Source organism: Lutra lutra, chromosome 5, assembly GCF_902655055.1.
Source record: "Lutra lutra chromosome 5, mLutLut1.2, whole genome shotgun sequence".
Taxonomy (NCBI): domain Eukaryota; kingdom Metazoa; phylum Chordata; class Mammalia; order Carnivora; family Mustelidae; genus Lutra; species Lutra lutra.
Window position 1 is genome coordinate 132,501,556 of NC_062282.1, and position 18,088 is coordinate 132,519,643.

Consider the following 18,088-nt stretch of genomic DNA (forward strand, 5'->3'; position numbering starts at 1 on the left):
TTCCTTGGCAATTTGGAGTATCTTCTGGTTCCATACAAATTTTAGGATTGTTTGTTCAGCTCTTTGAAAAATGCTGGTGGAATTTTGATCAAGATGGCATTGAAAATGTAGGTTGTTCTAGGCAGTATAGACATTTTTAACAATATTTATTCTTCCAATCCATGATCATGGAATGTTTTTCCATCTTTTTATGTCTTCTTCAATTTCTTTCATGAGTGTTCTGTAGTTGCTTGAGTACAGATCCTTAACCTCTTTGGTCAGGTTTATTCCCAGGTATCTTATGGTTCTTGGTGCTATAGTAAATTGAATTGATTCTCTTATTTCCCTTTCTAGGTTTTCATTGTTAGTATATAAGAAAGCAACTGATTTCTGTGCATTGATTTTGTATCCTGCCACATTACTGAATTGCTATATGAGTTCTAGTAGTATGGGGCTGGAGTCTTTTGGGTTTTCCATATAAAGTATCATGTCATCTGTGAAGAGACAGTTTGTCTTCTTCTTTGCCAATTTGAATACTTTTATTTCTTTTTGTTTTCTGATTGCTGTTGCTAGGAATTCTAGTACCTTTTGAACAACAGTGGTAAGAGTGGACATCCTTGTTGTGCTCCTGATCTCAAAGGGAAGGCTGTCAGCTTTTCCTCATTGAGGAGGATATTCGCTGTGGGCATTTCATAGATAGATTTTATAAACTTAAGGAATGTTCCTTCTATCCCTATACTTTGAAGCATTTTAATCAGAAACGGATGCTGTATCTTATCAGATGCTTTTTCTGTATCAGTTGAGAGGACTATGTGGTTCTTCTCTCTTCTCTTATTGATTCATTCTATCACATTGATTGATTTGTGAATGTTGAACCACCCTTGTATCCCATGGATAAATCCCACCTGGTCATGGTGAATAATCTTTGTAATGTACTGTTGGATCCCATTAGCTAAGATCTTGTTGAGAATCTTGGCATCCATACTCATCAGGGATATTGGTCTGAAATTCTCCTTTTTGGTGGGGTCTTTGCCTGGTTTGGGGATCAGGGTAATGCTGGCTTCATAGAGAGTCTGGAAGTTTTCCTTCTGTTCCTATTTTTTTTTAATTTAAAGATTTTATTTATTTATTTGAGAGAGAGACAGTGAGAGAGAGCATGAGCGAGGAGAAGGTCAGAGAGAGAAGCAGACTCCCCATGGAGCTGGGAGCCCGATGCAGGACTCGATCCCAGGACTCCCAGGATCATGACCTGAGCCGAAGGCAGTCGTCCAACCAACTGAGCCACCCAGGCATCCCGTTCTGTTCCTATTTTTTGAAACAGCTTCAGGAGAATAGGTATTATTTCTTCTTTGAATGTTTGGTAGAGTTCTCCAGGGAATCCTTTAGGTCCTGGGCTTTTGTTTCTTGGGAGGTTCATGATCACTTCTTCAATATTGTTACTAGATATTGGTCTATTCAGGTTGTCAATTTCTTCCTGATTCAGTTTTGGAAGTTTATAGCTTTCCAGGAATGCATCCATTTCGTCTAGGTTGCTTAACTTATTGGCGTATAGCTGTTGATAATAATTTCTGATGATTGTTTCTCTTTCCTTGGTGTTAGTCGTGATCTCTCCCTTTTCATTCATAATTTTGTTAATTTGGGTCCTCTTTTCTTTTGGATTAGTTTGGCCAGAAGTTTATCAATCTTATTGATTTTTTTCAAAAAACCATCTTCTAGTGTTATTGATGTGTTCTACTGTATCTCTAGTTTTTATCTCATTGATCTCTGCTCTAATCTTGATTATTTCCCTTCTTGTGCATGGGGTTGGCTTAATTTGTTGTTGATTTTCCAGTTCTTTAAGGTGTAAAGAGAGCTGGTGTATTCTGGATTTTTCAGTTTTTTTGAGTGAGGCTTGGATGGCTATGTATTTCCCCCTTAGGACTGCCTTTTCCATATCCCATAGGTTTTGGACCGATGTGCCTTCATTCTCATTGGTTTCCATGAATAGTTCTAGGTCTTCTTTGATTCCCTGGTTGATCCAAACATTCTTAAGCAGGGTGGTCTTTAGCTTCCAAGTGTTTGAATTCCTTCCAAACTTTTTCTTGTGGTTGAGTTCCAGTTTCAAAGCATTGTGGTCTGAGAATATGCAGGGAATAGTTTCAGTCATTTGGTATTGGTTGAGCCCTGATTTGTGACCCAGTATGTTGTCTATTCTGGAGAAAGTTCCATGTGTGCTCAAGAAGAATGAGTATTCTGTTGTTTTAGGGTGGAATGTTCTATATATATCTATGAGGTCCATCTGGTCCATTGTGTCATTCAATGCTCTTGTTTTCTTATTGATTTTCTTCTTGGATGATCTGCCTGTTACTGAGAGTGGCATGTTAAGATCCCCTACTATTAATGTATTCATATCAATATGACTCTTTATCTTGATTAACAGTTGGCTTATGTAGTTGGCTGCTTCCATATTGGGGGCATAAATATTTACAATTGTTAGATCTTCTTGGTGGATAGACCCTTTAAGAATGATGTAGTGTCCTTCTTTATCTCTGACTACAGTCTTTAATTTAAAATCTAATTTATCTGATTTGAGAATCACTACCCCAGCTTTCTTTTGAGGCCCATTGGCATGAAAGATGCTTCTCCATATCTTCACTTTCAGTCTGGATGTATCTTTAGGTTCCAGAAGGGACTCTTGTAGACAACATATGGATGGGTCCTGTCATTTTATCCAGTCTGCAACCCTGTGCCATTTGGGGGGAGTATTTAGGCCATTCACATTGAGATTATTGAAAGATACGTTTTTATTGACATCATGTTGCCTGTGACGTCCTTGTTTCTGTAGATTGTTTCTGTAAATTTCTGTTCTATGTCACTCTTGGGTTATTTCTTCTTTTATAGAACCCCCCTTAATATTTCTTGTAGTGCTGGCTTGGTGATCACATAGTCTTTTAAACCTTGCCGGTCTTGGAAGCTCTTTATCTCTTCAGTCATTTTAAATATCAGCCTTGCTGGATAAAGTATTCTTGGCTCCATGTTCTTCTCACTTAGTGCCCTGAATATGTCTTGCCAGCCTCTTCTGGGTTGTCAGGTTTCTGTGGACAGGTCTGACATTATTCTGATGGACCTTCCTCTGTACATAAGCAATCTTTTCTCCCTGGTTGCCCTCAGAAGCTCTCGTCTAAAATTATGATTCATCAGTCTCACAATCAAGTGCCTAAGGTCTTTCTCAATTCATTGCCTCTAGGACACGAATGCTGGTTCCATTCCCTAGTTTGGGAAAAATTTCATCGAGAATTTGTTCCACTATATCTTCTAGTCTTCTTTCTTTCTCCACCCCCTCAGGGAACCCAATAATTCTGATGTTGGAATGTTCATGGTGTCATTTACTTCCCTAATTATGTTTTCATGGTTCTAAGTTGTTTCTTCCATGCCTCCGCCTGATACTTTTTTCTCTATCAGTTTGTCCTCTAGATCACTAATTCTATCTTTTGCCTCAGTTACCCTAGCTGTTAGAGTATTTAGATTAGATTGGGTCTCATTGATAGCGTTTTTAGCTTCTTCCCAGGTGGCTTTCACCTCTGCCCTTAGAGATTCTATGTTGTCACTAATGGTTTTCTCCAACCTACCTATTGCCTGGATTATTGTTAACCTGAATTCCCTTTCTGACATACTGTTTATGTCCATATCCAATAGTTCTGATGGAGAGGGCACAGTCTGAATTTTTCCTCTGTTGGGTGTTCCTCCTCGTTATTTTGGTGAGAGGTGGTTGAGGGGATGTGTAGCTGAATATATCAACCACAATCCAGGCAAGATGTACCCTGGAATACTTTAGAGCAATCAGAAGTCACCACCAAAAAGAAAAAAAGAAGACCCAGCCAGAATGAGCCCCAAAAGTAAGACTTATATGGTATACAAACAAAAACAGACAAAAGACTGACAAAAGTAAATGACAAGAAAAAAGAAAAACCCAGCCAAAATGAACTCCAAGGATAAGATTTTTTAATACCAGAACAAAAACAAATACACAGAAACACTGACAGAGGAAAAAGATGGGAGGGTGGTTATAAATCCTCAGATGTGGGCGAGGAAGGTTATTTTGATTCTTCCTGGGTGTATCTCGATATCTTTGTTAAAGGACTCAACTTTCCAGAGATAAAGGGAGATTAAAACTGGTTTATATATAGGGGATAGTACTGATTAGGGAATGAAGATTACCTTGAAGCTCATATCTATAGGAATATTAAAAAAAAATAGAAAAGAAAAAGAAAAACACCAGTATATGTATGAAAAAAGTTCAAGTTAAAAGATTATGGAATATGTTGTATTAAACCTCTAGTTGTAATGGTAAGTAGGTTAAAAAAATTTAAAAGAACAAGAATAGTGAGAACGAATTAAAAATAAAAGTTGTATCTATGAAATATACAGGTTTTAGGGCAATACCAGGAGCTTAATATACTGGTTTCCCCTGATGTTGGGGTTTTACAGTTTTATGGGGACCCTGTGGTGGTTGTCCTCTCGTTCTTTTGGCTTACTTTCTGGGGAAGGGGCCTGCTGTGTTGTGTTCCGTGGAAACCTATTTTTCAGGCTTTTGTTCTCTGGAGGTTTTTGTTCTTCGGTGGCTTTTTGCGGCTTTTCGGAGGTTTAGTGGAAAGCAAACTGCACCCAGACCTCCGTCAGAGAGAAGCCTCAGTCTGCTCCCCTTTGGGTGGTCCAGAACACACAATTCCCCCTCTGCAAACTCTGCTGAACCATGCAACCTCCCATAGGCATTGCACATCCCCAGTCACCATCTCAGGGGTCCCCCAAAGCGCCCGCTTGTCTCTGCACCCCCGTGCCACTAAAACTGCAAATGATATTGGTCCAGGGAGCCCGCTTCTGGTGGCTGCCTTTGCCAGGACTGCTGTCTGGGGTCCAGACCTCATGGTTGCACAGGTCGCTGTGGAGGGATCCCAACCAGAGATCGTGCTGCGTTCCTTCAGGCCCAGGCTGGGAGCATCCAGACCCTGGTCCAATCCTAGAGACCACTGGCTAGCGCCCGCCCGGAGCTTTCCCAGGCATGGGCAGGGAGTGGGTCAGACCGTGGTCACGCAGTGCTTGCAGACTGCAAAAGGCTGTAGGTCTAGAGAGCACAGGCTGGCACCCACACCAGACTCCCTCATGTGGGGATGGGAATGCACCCAGCCAAGCAGTGGTGCAAGCTGCACAACCCCGGGGGCTCAGGGACCAGTAACTGGAGGCTCTGCCACACTCTGTCTGGCCCAGGTGATCACCGGCAGTGGCTGTGACCACCGGATTCCACCAGTTTCCCCTTAAGATCTTTTACTCTTTTTGAGTGCTTTTACCCAGACTCCAAGTTAATGCTGGTCCCCAGTCACAGGGCACTTTCATATTGGGGTATTACTTTCCAATGGGTCACTTCTGGTGGCTTCCTCCCCATTCTGTTTATCCTCAGATTTCAGTTGGAGCATTCCCCACTTCACTTTACCTCTCCATTGGTGTCCTCTGCCCTTGTAGAGATCCAGAAGTGTATAATCCTACATCTCAAGCTGATTTCATGGGTGTTCAGTGTTCTGGTAGATAATTAGGTCACTTTAGGGGACCAGTTGAAACAGGGTCTCCTACTTCTCCACCATCTTTCCCCCACTTCTGATTTGCTAATATTTTGTTTAAAATATTTGGCTCTATCTTCTTGAGGGTATTTTTCTATTTTTCTGTATTTCTCTGATAGTGTCTTTGCCAGGTTTTGTATTAGAGTTCTGCGGGCCTCATGAAGTGAGTTAGGCAGTTACTCTCTGTTTTTTGAAAAAGTTCCCATAACGTGGTTATTTCTTCCCTGAATGTATAAAACCTACGAATGAAACCATCAGAATTGGAGTTTGCTTTTTGGGAATATTTTTTGAAACCAAATTTGTATTTGTCTATAAATACTGAACCATCTCTGTCTTATTCTGTCTGTAGAATCAGTAGTAAGAACCACTTTATAGTCTAGATACTGATATTTTGAATATTTGATATTTTGAATATATAATGTTTGATATTTTTTAGCATCCTATATAATTTAGTCTTTTGACCTTTTAGCTATATCTCTCTACATCTTTTTTTAGGAGTTGCTTTATAGATTACAATACATATACCTAAACTTCCACAAACTATTTGGAGTTAATATTGTATCATTTCATGGGAAATGTAGAAAATTTGCAACCATATGGGTCCCTTTGTTCACACTCAATTTTTATCTGATCTGGTAGTTGTCATATGTATAACATTTACATACACTGAAAACCTGATTAGATAATGCTATAATACTCATTTTCAATATTCAGTCACATGTTAAAGAACTTAAGAGGGAAAAACATTTATATTTGCCCACATATTTACCATTTCTCTTGTGCTTCCTTTTGTCCTGATGTTTCAGATTTCTTTCTGGTATCATCTTTTAGGCTGAAATACTACTGGTGTTTCTGGTAGAGTAGATCTGCTGTTGGTCGGTTAATTCTGCTTTCTTTCATATGACAATGTCTTTATTCTGCCTTCATTTCTGTAGGATATTTTTGCTAGCTATGGAATTCTGAGTTGACAGAGATATCTGCTAGAATTCTGATTGGGTATACATTGAGTCTGTAGATCAATTGGGAAGAATAGCCATCTTAACAAATGAAAGATGTTATTCCACTGTCTTCTGCCCCCATTTTTTTTTTTTTTAGAAATCTGTGATTATTTGAATCATTTTCTGTACTAAATGTGTCATTTTCTTTATCTACTTTTATCTACTTTATCTACTTTATCTACTTTTAAGACATTTTCTTTTCCATGGATTTTAGCAGCTTAATTGGGATATATGTAAGTGGATTTTTTTTTTTTTTCTCTCTCTCTCTCTCTTTGATTTTTATCCTGTTCGGAGTTCACAGAGATTCTTGAATGTGCAAACTTATTTCTCGCAACTAAATTGGGGACTTCTTTAGTCATTATTTTCTCAAACAGATTTTCTACCTCAGTCATTTATTCCTCTACTTCTGAGACTCCAGTAATGTGTTTTCAATCTTTTGATATTATATAGGTCCCTGATGCTCATTTCACATTTTTCTATTTTCCTTTCTTTGTGCTCTTCAGCTGGGGTATGTTATTTCTATAATTTTTCTAGTTTTTATTTCTCGACTGAGATTGCCTGCTTTTCTATTAATTTCAAAAGTATTTTCCTTTATTTTATGGAGTATAGTTGTAATAACTACTTTATATGTGATTACTATGATGTTGGTATTTGTTGATTGTTTTTCCCATTAGAGTTGATCACATTTTTCTTGTTTTCTGTATGTTTAGCAATTTTGAGTTGTACCCTAGATGTTGTGAATGTTACATTGTACAAGTTCTGAGTCCCTGTTATATGGTGCTGGAGGTAGCTGATTGCTTTTGTGTTTGTTTTAGCACACAGTCAACCCAGTTAGGTTCAGAATATAGGTTCACTGCCTCATAGTGATTCATCTCACAGTTAACTTCTCAAAGCCTTTGTCTTGGTATGCCCTGTGTGAGACAGTCAGAGTTACTTTGAGACATGGGAAGTGGTTTAAGAGAGTTTAGTTCTCTAAATGGGCTTAGGTCTGCCCATCAAATGTGTACTCTGCATTTAGGCTGAAACTTGTGTGGGTTCAAACATGGAACCCTTCTCTGGCTATTTCCCCTCCATGCTTTTCCCTCCACTTGCAAGGACCTCTTTTCCTGATTCCTCCGCTCACAAAAATGTGATTTCTATTAGGTTTCAGACACTGATGTTGCCTCCCTTGTATTATTGTGTAATTTGGGTCCACATAGGGGAAAACTACAAGAGAAATGAGGGGGGAAACTACAGAACAGGAAACTAAATGAATACCTCTGAACACCTGAACACCTCTATTTCTTTTCTACACTCACTCTCTAAGTGAAAGCATTCTGTAATTCTATAGCTTCATATCTGAAAGCTGACAACTCTTAGCTCTAACCTCCAGACTAATATATCCAGTTGCCTACTCAACATCTACACTTGGATATCTAATAAACTCTACTTGTCTAAAACCAAGGCTCTCCTCCACCCATACTGGATTACTTTTGACTGCCTATAACAAAATACACACATGAGAAAACATATATTAAAAAGAACAGAAAGTCCACGGATAGGGAGGTAGACTGTCCAGAACAGGTATGGCATACTCATTAGGCACCCAAGCCCCTTATGTCTTGATGCTTTTCCAACTTTAGTATGCTTCCTCTTTGTTAGCAGGAGGGAGAAATGTAATGGGGAAAAAAATTTTTTTAATTATAAGGTTTTATTTAAATTCAAGTTAGTTAACATATAGTATAATATTGGTTTCAGGAATAGAATTTAATGATGATTCATTATTTACATATAATACTCAGTATTCATCACCAGTGCCCTCCTTAATGCCCATCATCCATTTAGGAGACCCCCATCCACCACCACCACCCACCCCGCAGCAACCCTCAGTTTGTTCCCTATCATTGAAAGTCAATTATGGTTTGCCTCTTTATTTTTATCTTTATTTTTCCTTCCCTTGCCCTATATTTATCATTTGTGCTTCTTAAATTCCACATAGAAGTGAAATCCGTGGTGTTTGTCTTTCTCTGATGGTTTTATTTTGCTTAGCATAATACTCTAGTTCCATCCACGTTGTTGCAAATGGCAAGATTTCATTCTTTTTGATGGCTGAGTAATATTCTAGTGTGTGTGTGTGTGTGTTACATCTTTATCCTTTCATCTGTCGATGGACACCTTTGTCTTTCCATAGTTCAGTTATTATTGATAATGCTGCTGTAAACGTCAGGGTGCATGTGTCCCTTTGAATCTGTATTTTTTTTAATCCTTTCGGTAAATACCTAGTAGGGCAACTGTTGGGTCATAGGGTAGTTCTATTTTTAACTCTTTGAGAAACCTCCATACTATTTTCCAGAGTGACTGTACCAGTTTGCATTCCCACCAACAGTGCATGAAGTTTCCCCTTTCTCTGCATCCTTACCAACACCTGTTGTTTCCTGAGTTGTCAATTTTAATCATTCTGACAGGTGTGAGGTGGTATAAGAAACTTCCTAGAGATTCTGAACACATCTGCTTATATCTCATTGTCCAGAACTTAGATTATAGCCATATCTAGTTGCAGGGGAAGTTGGGAAGTATAGGAGTTTTTAGAGGGGTGGTAATATATTCAACTAAAATTGGGATTATTTTACTTTAAAAAAATGGAGGAAATGGACAGTGGGAGGCAAGTGGCCACCTCCACTCAACTCCATGAATCTTGTCCCCTGACCTCCAACTAACCTCCATTTTTTAAAAAAACTTTGAATTTAATGTGTAGTGTATTATTAGTTTCAGAGGTAGAATTTAGTGATTTATCAGTTGCATATAACACCTGGTACTCATCACTGCCATATAATACCATATAATGCCCTCCTTAATGCCCATCACCCAGTTACCCCATTCTGCCATCCACCACTCCTCCAACCACCCTCAGTTTGTTCCCTATGGTCAATAGTCTTTTTTCGTTTGCCTGTTGTTGTCTTACTTTATTTTCATTTATTTTACTATTATATGTAAATAATGAATCATTATGAATCATTAAATTCTGTTCCTTCCCTTCCCCAGTGTTCATCAGTTTTGTCTCTTAAATTCTACACAGGAATGAAATCATATGGTATTTGTCCTCTGACTGACTTATTTTGCCTCTAGTTCCATCTACATTGTTGCAAATGGCAAGATTTCACTTTTTGATGGCAGAGAAATATCCCATTGTGTGTGTGTGTATACACACACACACACCACCTCTTTATCCATTCATCTGTTGATGGACATATGGGCTTCTTCCATAGTTTGGCTATTGTGGGCATTGCTGCTATAAAAATGGAGTGAATGTGCCCCTTCAAATCACTATGTTTGTATCCTTTGGATAAATTCCTAGTAGTGAAATTGCTGAGTCATAGTGTAGTTCTATTTTTAACTTTCTAAGGAACCTCCATATTGTTTTCCAGAATGGCTACATCAGCTTGCATTCCCACCAACAGTGTAAGAGGGTTCCCTTTCTCTGCATCCTTGCCACTACCTGTTGTTTCCTGAGTCATTAATTTTAGCCATTCTGACCCATATGAGATGGTATCTTATTGTGGTTTTGATTTGTATTTCCCTGATAATGAGTGATATTGACCATCTTTTCATGTGTCTGTTTGCCATTTGTTTGTCTTCTTTGGAGAAATGTCTGACCATGTCTTCTCCCCATTTCTTGACTGGATTGTTTTTTGGGTATTGAGTTTGATAAGTTCTTTATAGTCCTTTATCATTTGCAAAGATATTTTCCCATTCCGTTGGTTATCATTTGGTTTTTTCAAGTGTTTCCTTTGCCATGCCAAAGTTTTTTATCTTGGTGAAGTTCCCAAAAGCTCATTTTTGCCTTTGTTTCCCTTGCCTTTGGAGGCCTGTCTAGCAAGAAGTTGCTGTGGCCAAGGTCAAAGAGGTTATTGCCTGTGTTCTCCTCAAGGATTTTGATAGATTCTTGTCTCACATTTAGGCACTCTACCCAGTTTATTTTTGTGTGTGGTATAAGGAAATGGTCCGGTTTCATTTTTCTGCATGTGGCTGTCCAATTTTCCAAACACCATTTGTTGAAGAAACGGTTTTTCCATTGGATGTTCTTTCCTGCTTTGCCAAATTAGTTGATCATAGAGTTGGGGGTTCATTTCTGGGTTCTCTGTTCTGTTCCCTTATCCATGTGTCTGTTTTTGTGTCAGTACCATACTGTCTTGATGATTACAGCTTTATAATACAGCTTGAAGTCTGGAATTGTGATGCCTCCAGCTTTGGTTTTCTTTTTTCAACATAACTTTGGTTACTTAGGGGGTCTATTCTGGTTCCATACAAATTTTAGGATTGTTCCAGCTCTGTGAAAAATGTTGATGATATTTTGATAGGGATTGCATCAAATGTGTAGATTGCTTTGGGTACCTTGGACATTTTAACAGCATTTGTTCTTCCAATCCATGAGCATGGACTCTTTTTCCACTTCTTTGTGTCTTCCTTAATTTCTTTCATAGTTCTATAGTTTTCAGTTTCCTTTACCTCTTTGGTTAGGTTTATTCCTACGTATCTTATGGTTTTTGGTGCAATTGTAAATTGATTTCTCTTGATTTCTCTTTTTTTTCTGTCTCATTGCTAATATATAGAAATGCAACGGACTTCTGTGCATTGATTTTATACCCTGTGACTTGGGCTGAATTCCTATATCATTTCCAGCAATTTTCGGGTAACCTTTCCTATTTCAATAAATGTCAGGTCCATCCTTCCAGGCGCTCAGGCCAAAATATCTTGGAGTCTTCCATGATTCTTTTTCTCTCCTACTCTACATCCAATCTTACCAGCAAATGTTATTGATTATACTTTCCAAATATATACCAATATATTTGACTGACTCCATCTTCATGCAGGCTGTTACTGCCTTTCATGGACTTCTGAAATAGTCTCAAGTGGTCTTTCTGGATCTGCCATTCCTGTATGCAGAACTCTGATTACCTTCCAGCTTACTCTGAGTAAAATCTGAGGAATGTACTAATAAAAAGCTATATGTTATTTGGTCCTGGCTAACCCTTTGATTAAATTGACTATTCTCTTCCCCTCACTCATTCCATAAATATACCAAGCATGGACCAATTTCAGGGTCTTTGTTATCTATTGCTTTTTCTATCTTGAATCCTCTTCTCCACGATATCCCCATGGCTTGCTTCCTAATTTCCTTCATATCTTTGATCAAATACCAGACTATCAAAGAGACCTTCCGTACCAGCCTATCTAAAATAGGATTCCTTGCAGTAATCCCTCCCTTTATACAACTTTCTTCTCAATACCCAACACCCATTGGACATACCTGATTTTCTGTGTGTATGTATAGATTCGTAAACACATACATAGTCTCTCCTCCTCTATACATATATAAATATATAAAAATGTATAAGCATTTAGGTATATATAGGAATTTGATTATTGAAGGGCTTCTCACTAGAATTAGAGTAGGGACTTCACTCTTATCTAATAAGGAGGACAGCAGTGAGCAAAAGAGATGATCGAGACAGATTTCTCTAAGAGGGTATTTGAGGTAAAAATGAATGAAGATGAGCCAGCTATACTATAGCCGAGAAGGAAAGCCCTCGAGGCACAGGGAACAGCTGACAGCAAGGCCCTACAGTGGAAATAAGCTTGTCATGCTAGGGGATTTTTATTAAATTTGAGGACAAAAAGAAGCCCAGTATGGGTAGAATTAGAAATTATGTAGAGTGCAATAAGGTAAGGTGGGAGAGACCATCAGAGCCAGGTCATACAGTTTTGCCTTTCCCAGATGCAGTAGAAAAATAGTTGCAAGCTTCTTTGGCACCTCAGCCATTCTCCCCACTGTGGGAAGCTCTGAGGCCAAAACAGCCAAAGGCTATCTAGTGACATGCAGCTATTTACATTTAATTCACTAAAAGTAAATTTAAAAATTCAGTTTCTCAGTCACATGAGTTCCATTCCAAGTGTGTAATAGTCACACATGGCTAATGACTACCTGTTGGGCAGCAGAGCACAGACAGAAAACATTCCATCATCACAGAAGTTATGTAAAACAGTGCTGCTCTAGGAAATTCAGTCCAATGAGGAATAATGCCAAGTTTGCTTAGCCTCTCCTCTGTGATTTTCTCTTAACCCTAGAATCTGTTTTTCTATTTAAATGGGAATATATGTGATGCCTAGAAAATTAGCATGGGGCCCGTTTCCTATGCAAATATTCTCACTGGTGATTTTTACCTATGACAGAAAAGATGAGAAGGACTGGTAAATCACAAGCATTCTTAACCTCATTATAAATACACTGCAAATGTAAAAATGCAAAGTGTGGAAGTCATAAATGTGAAAGCAGCTTTCAATTTGTTTTAATAGGTATTTTCTATGTCTTATTGTAACCTAGGGATCTTGCTGCAAGAAACTGCCTGGTAGGTGAAAATAACATTCTGAAAATCAGTGACTTTGGAATGTCTCGTCAAGAGGATGGGGGAGTGTATTCATCTTCTGGCTTAAAGCAGATTCCCATTAAATGGACAGCACCAGAAGCTCTTAATTATGGTAAGACGACTGACTGTTTTGCTTTTTTGGTGGTAAGAATGTACTCCATCAGCACAAAACATACACAAGCAAAATTACAGGAGTAAAGCAGAACCCAAGTTAGAATGATTTGAAAATCAACACAATAATGTGTAAGCATTCATATTTTATACTTAAATATGAGCAGAAACTTAATTCATTAACCTTATTTGGCTGATTTCTATATGTTAAGATTGCTAGGTTTAAAAGATGGATATACTTACAAGCACTTTGGAGAGGGTTTTTTCTAATCCAAAAAAAAAAAAAAAAAGATTATTTTTAAAGTGGGTCTTTAAACTGTGTCTCTGGACCATTGCTTTTGAATGTCTTACAAATAGTACAATAACCTCATGTAATAGGTTTTGAAAATATTGCCAAGTGTATAGTTTCTCACTCTATAGTTTCACTTTAAAAGTTAACATGGTTTCTTAGCATTTCGGTCTCTGGAACTTGAATAAGTCTTGTGGAGAGAGATGGAAGTTACATTTTTAAAACAGCAGGAATTTTTGTATGTGTGTCATTGTAACTGGAAATAAATACAGGTTGCATTATCTGTGGTTGGGATAAAATGGTCTATAACAAGATGGGTAATAACTCAGAATTGAGAGAGATTGTGCTTTAAATGAAGTTATAAATTACATTTTCATTAAGAGAAGCAGCATAGGAGCCATAAGTTGGTGAATGGGTATAGTATGTTTTAAATGGAAATATCATAAAATGATTCTTTACTGATTTAAAATGAAAAATTACTTCATCATGAAAAATGGGGCATTTATAAATGCTTTAACTTAATGCCTAAATTAAAGACAAAGCTTTTAAGTGAGGTACAATTCATATAACTTGAAATTAGCCATTTTGAAGTGAAGTAAAGTTCACAGTATTGTATAACCATTTTGTTATAGTTTGAACATTTTCATCACACCAAAATAATAACCTTTACCCATTTACTCCCCATTTCTTCTTTCCCCCAGCCACTGGCAACCCCATGTCTCCATTCTGTTGCTATGGATTTACCTATACTGCATATTTGTTCATATAAATGGAATATACTATACATACTATACATTTCTTAAATGTTTTGGAGGTTCATCCATGTTGTAGCATGTATAATTAACTTAATTCCTTTTTACAGCTGAATAATATCCCATTGTACATATTTTCTATTTGTTTATCTATTTATTCAGTGATGCATTTTGGGGCAGTTTTCACCTTTCGGCTACTGTGAATAGTGCTGTGAACGTTTCTGTACAAGGATTTGCTTGAGTACCTGTTTTTATTTATTCTAGGTATACATTAGGAGTCATATGGTAATTCTGTGTTTACCTTTTCGGGGAACAGCCAGGTGTTTTCCAGATAAAGCTTCGGAATGTGATTGGTTTGGAAATTAGTTGGGGCTGATTCAGACACCAGGATCTGTTCTGTATTTTGTATACTAATGATCCTATGGAGTACATGTTGTATGTAGTTGTCATTATGAGAAATTGACTAATTTGTTCTAGTACCCAGTGATGAAGTTTTTGAGCTTAACACTCCATAGATACTAATCCACACCCTAATTTGTCTTCCCATGTGCTGCCAAGAGAAGTTTTTATAAGCTTTCTAATGATAGCAGACTAATTCCACTATTCCTCAGCATCTAGAGAAAATGGCAGCCCTGCTATTTTTGACAGTGATAGGACTTTAAGATTATATTCAGTGATGAACAATCACAGGACAAAAGACTGTAACCTGTTATTTATGCAGAGGTTCTCTTTAAATGACAAAACGTTGTTAACCCCTTCTTGTACCTTTCTATAGTATTCCTATAAGGGGGATGGAACTAGACTTGGGAGACCTGAAATCTAGCTAGGATTTGTTTTAACCCTATTAACCAGATCCTCTTTGTTGCCTTTGAAAGTCCTCTTACTATTCTGCCAAGTGAAATTCTGCCTTTCAACCAAAATGTATTATAGGTGAATTTCAAGCTGCAGTATTTACAAATCAAAATTCTATTTCCAGATATCTCTTAGAGCCAGACCTACAGCATTTTAAGTAATAAAGAGAGATATGAAGGTCTTTGGTTGGCAATGAGGGACATTTTTTCTTTTAGCAGTCTTTACTATTAATACAGTGCAGAGCAATTTACATGACAAAGGGGGAGAGATTTTAACAGTAGATGAGGAAGAAGTCTGGAATACTTATTACCCAACCCAAAGAGGGAATTCCTCAGAGGTTAACAAGAGTGGTAAATATATCTATTGAAAGACCTATTTCTTGTTACACTTCTTTCATATTTTATGCAAATATTATTTTATGATTGGTGGCAAGATTCTGCCTTATTTCTAAGAGTCTTTTCTTCCCCACTGATGCTTCCCTTCACTCTTGCCTGAGAGTAGCCAAAATACTGCCCAAGTCTCCCATGATATGTGAGAGCAAAGTTGACAGAAAGATCCTTCCATCTAAGGAAGCTTTCACAAATTTTGCCTTAGGGCCATAGAGTTAAACTTATTTTCACCATTATTTTGTCATTAGTGTTGCTGTCATTTAATTTTCTAAAAAATGACACTTCTTTTTTTCAGTCAAGCAATAGTAAAGAGCCTACAATGACATGTAAGCCTTTCTCCTATCTCTAGCCACACGACACATCATTGCATATAAATTTCCTCCCCTACTCTTTGAACACAAAATGGCAGCATACTTAATAATCTTTTCAGCATATATTGCTACCATGCTCAGTATGGCTATTGCCAAAGGAATGTGCTTGTAAAGAGCAAATAGGATATTCATCTTCAACTAAGAAATAATCTTAAAAAGACATTTTTTCATTTGTTACCTAAGAATTTGGGGCTGAACCTTCCTCTAATTAGCCTGATATGACTAAGTACTCTGAAATGAGGAGGAGGCAGGATTTATAGTGAAAAGAGTCCTGAATCAATCATCAGGGCAACATTTCCCACCAGTTATCTCATTAGTTGCAGACCTTGGCAAGTCATCTGCTTCTCTACACCTGTGTTTTCTAATTTGCAAGATGAAAAGATAGATAGTGCCTTTTACATATAAGGGTATTGTGAGGACCAAATGAGATGGAGAAGTAGCAAAATTCTGTACAATTGTAAATTGCTCTTAGCCCATTAAAATTATCCAACAAGTTTCTGGTTCAACATGATGATGTAGGAAGATCCCAAACTCACATCTCCTCTCACAGACATAAGTCTGTGGAACAATTTTCTCAAACAAAAAATCCCCTAAAAACTAGCTAAGCAAGAGCTACATAATAGGCAAACAAAAGAAAAAACCTGTATCACAGCAGGTAAGAGAGGCTAAGACACAGTCTCACCATAAACTGCACCCTCAGCACCAAGAACCATCATCAGGAGGGAACTAAAAACCCAGAGCTTCTCCCTGAAGACCAAAGGGTTTAAGCCCCCCACTTCAGGGATCCCAGCATTTAAGAACTGCATCTGAAAGGTGAGCTCTCAAAATTTGACCTTTGAAAACCAACAAGGCTCACATCAGTACTCACAAGGCTACAGGAAATGTAAAAACAATTCTTAAAAGGCCCCATGCTTGGAATCACCTGCCCTAGGACCCAGAGCAGAAGCAGCCAATGGACAGGCTATGTGAAAGAAGCTCATCTAATAGTCTTAAAGCATCAGCTTGAGAGGTGTTTTATTAATACACATCTATGGGTCTGCTGGAGATACCTTCAGGGATGAAAGCTGGCAGATGCCATTTGCACATTCTCCTCCTGCACCCCAGAACACCATTATCTCTCAGAGGGGAGTTTTTACACATATCTAGTAGCCTGGTTTTTGCAGTTGCCACACAGGGAAGACCCCTTGATCGTCAGGCTCTGGAGGCCAGGGGGTTTGCATTCCTGTGTACCATATGAGTGTAACAGAGAGAGAGTTCTTGGCAGGCTACCACCCCAGTGCCCTGACAGAAAGCAACATATCCACAGTCTTTACTCACTTGTCCAGGAGCTGTGGCCCATGGACAGACATCTGGTATGGCATCCACCTACAGGCCTGTGGAAGTTCTGTCCAGGAACAAAGGCCAGTGGACACCATCTCTGTACTCTCCCTCTACTTCCCTTGCCAGAATCTCCCAGAAAGGAGCTTATATCCTTGTCTGGTACTCAGGTTTTAGCAGATGCTACCTGGGAACATCTCTCTATCACCTGACTCTGGTGGTCAGCAGGGCTTATTTTCACAGATTCCACAGGATTGTAATCAACAGTGACAGAGTTCTTAAACAGCTACCACCCTTAGGACACAGTAAGAGACAATAGGCCCAAGAGCTCTGTCTTTCTGTGAAAGAGGCCTATTGGCTTATCATCATAGCTATAGCCAGAGGTGGAGGCGTCTAACTGAACACACATCTAAGACCTGACTATAATCCTTTCCAGAGACATTAGAAGGCAGGCGTAATCCTCATACTCTTGACGTATTCCATAGCACCAGTATATTCCAGAACACCAGTATCTCTCAGAAGAGAGCTCTTACACCCAACTAGCGTCCCAGTTTTAGGGGCTGCCATCCAGAGAATGCCCCTTGATCTGGCTCTAGTGACCAAGAGACACTTGCATTCCTGAGTCCCAGATGACTGTAACAATCAGAGTTCTTGGCAAGCCAGCATTCCCCCAAGGCACTGCACCAACAGCCAACTATGAAAGAAGACTATTTGCCTGTTGGGAGCTTCAGACTGTGGGGAAGTCATCAGGTTTGGCACACATCTAGAGGCTGAAGTAATGGAGACTGGTAGACACCATCTTTGCACTCTCCCTTTGCCCCACTACACCCCCCTGGTATCTCCCAGAAAGGAGCTTATGCACTCAGCTAAAGCCCCAGTTTTTACAACTGCTGCCCAGTGGATAACTCCAGATCAGCTGGCTCTAGTGTCAGTGGGGCTTACACATGTAGTCCCACAGGACTGTGGGACCACAGCCAGTAGTTTAGGGTCTGGCTGCAAATCAGACTCAATTTCAGTGCTGATATTCTTTGGGAC

General features: G+C 38.7%; 1 protein-coding gene across 8 annotated transcripts in view; it reads left to right on the forward strand.

The window, feature by feature from the left end:
• The window catches only part of FER (FER tyrosine kinase), a 465,352-nt gene that overhangs the window by 418,754 nt on the left and 28,510 nt on the right, over nt 1-18,088 (forward strand). For all 8 annotated transcript variants that reach the window (XM_047729739.1, XM_047729743.1, XM_047729738.1 and 5 more), the window contains one exon: nt 12,930-13,084. In XM_047729739.1, coding sequence (XP_047585695.1) covers nt 12,930-13,084 — 155 coding nt within the window. The remainder of the gene's footprint in view (nt 1-12,929; nt 13,085-18,088) is intronic.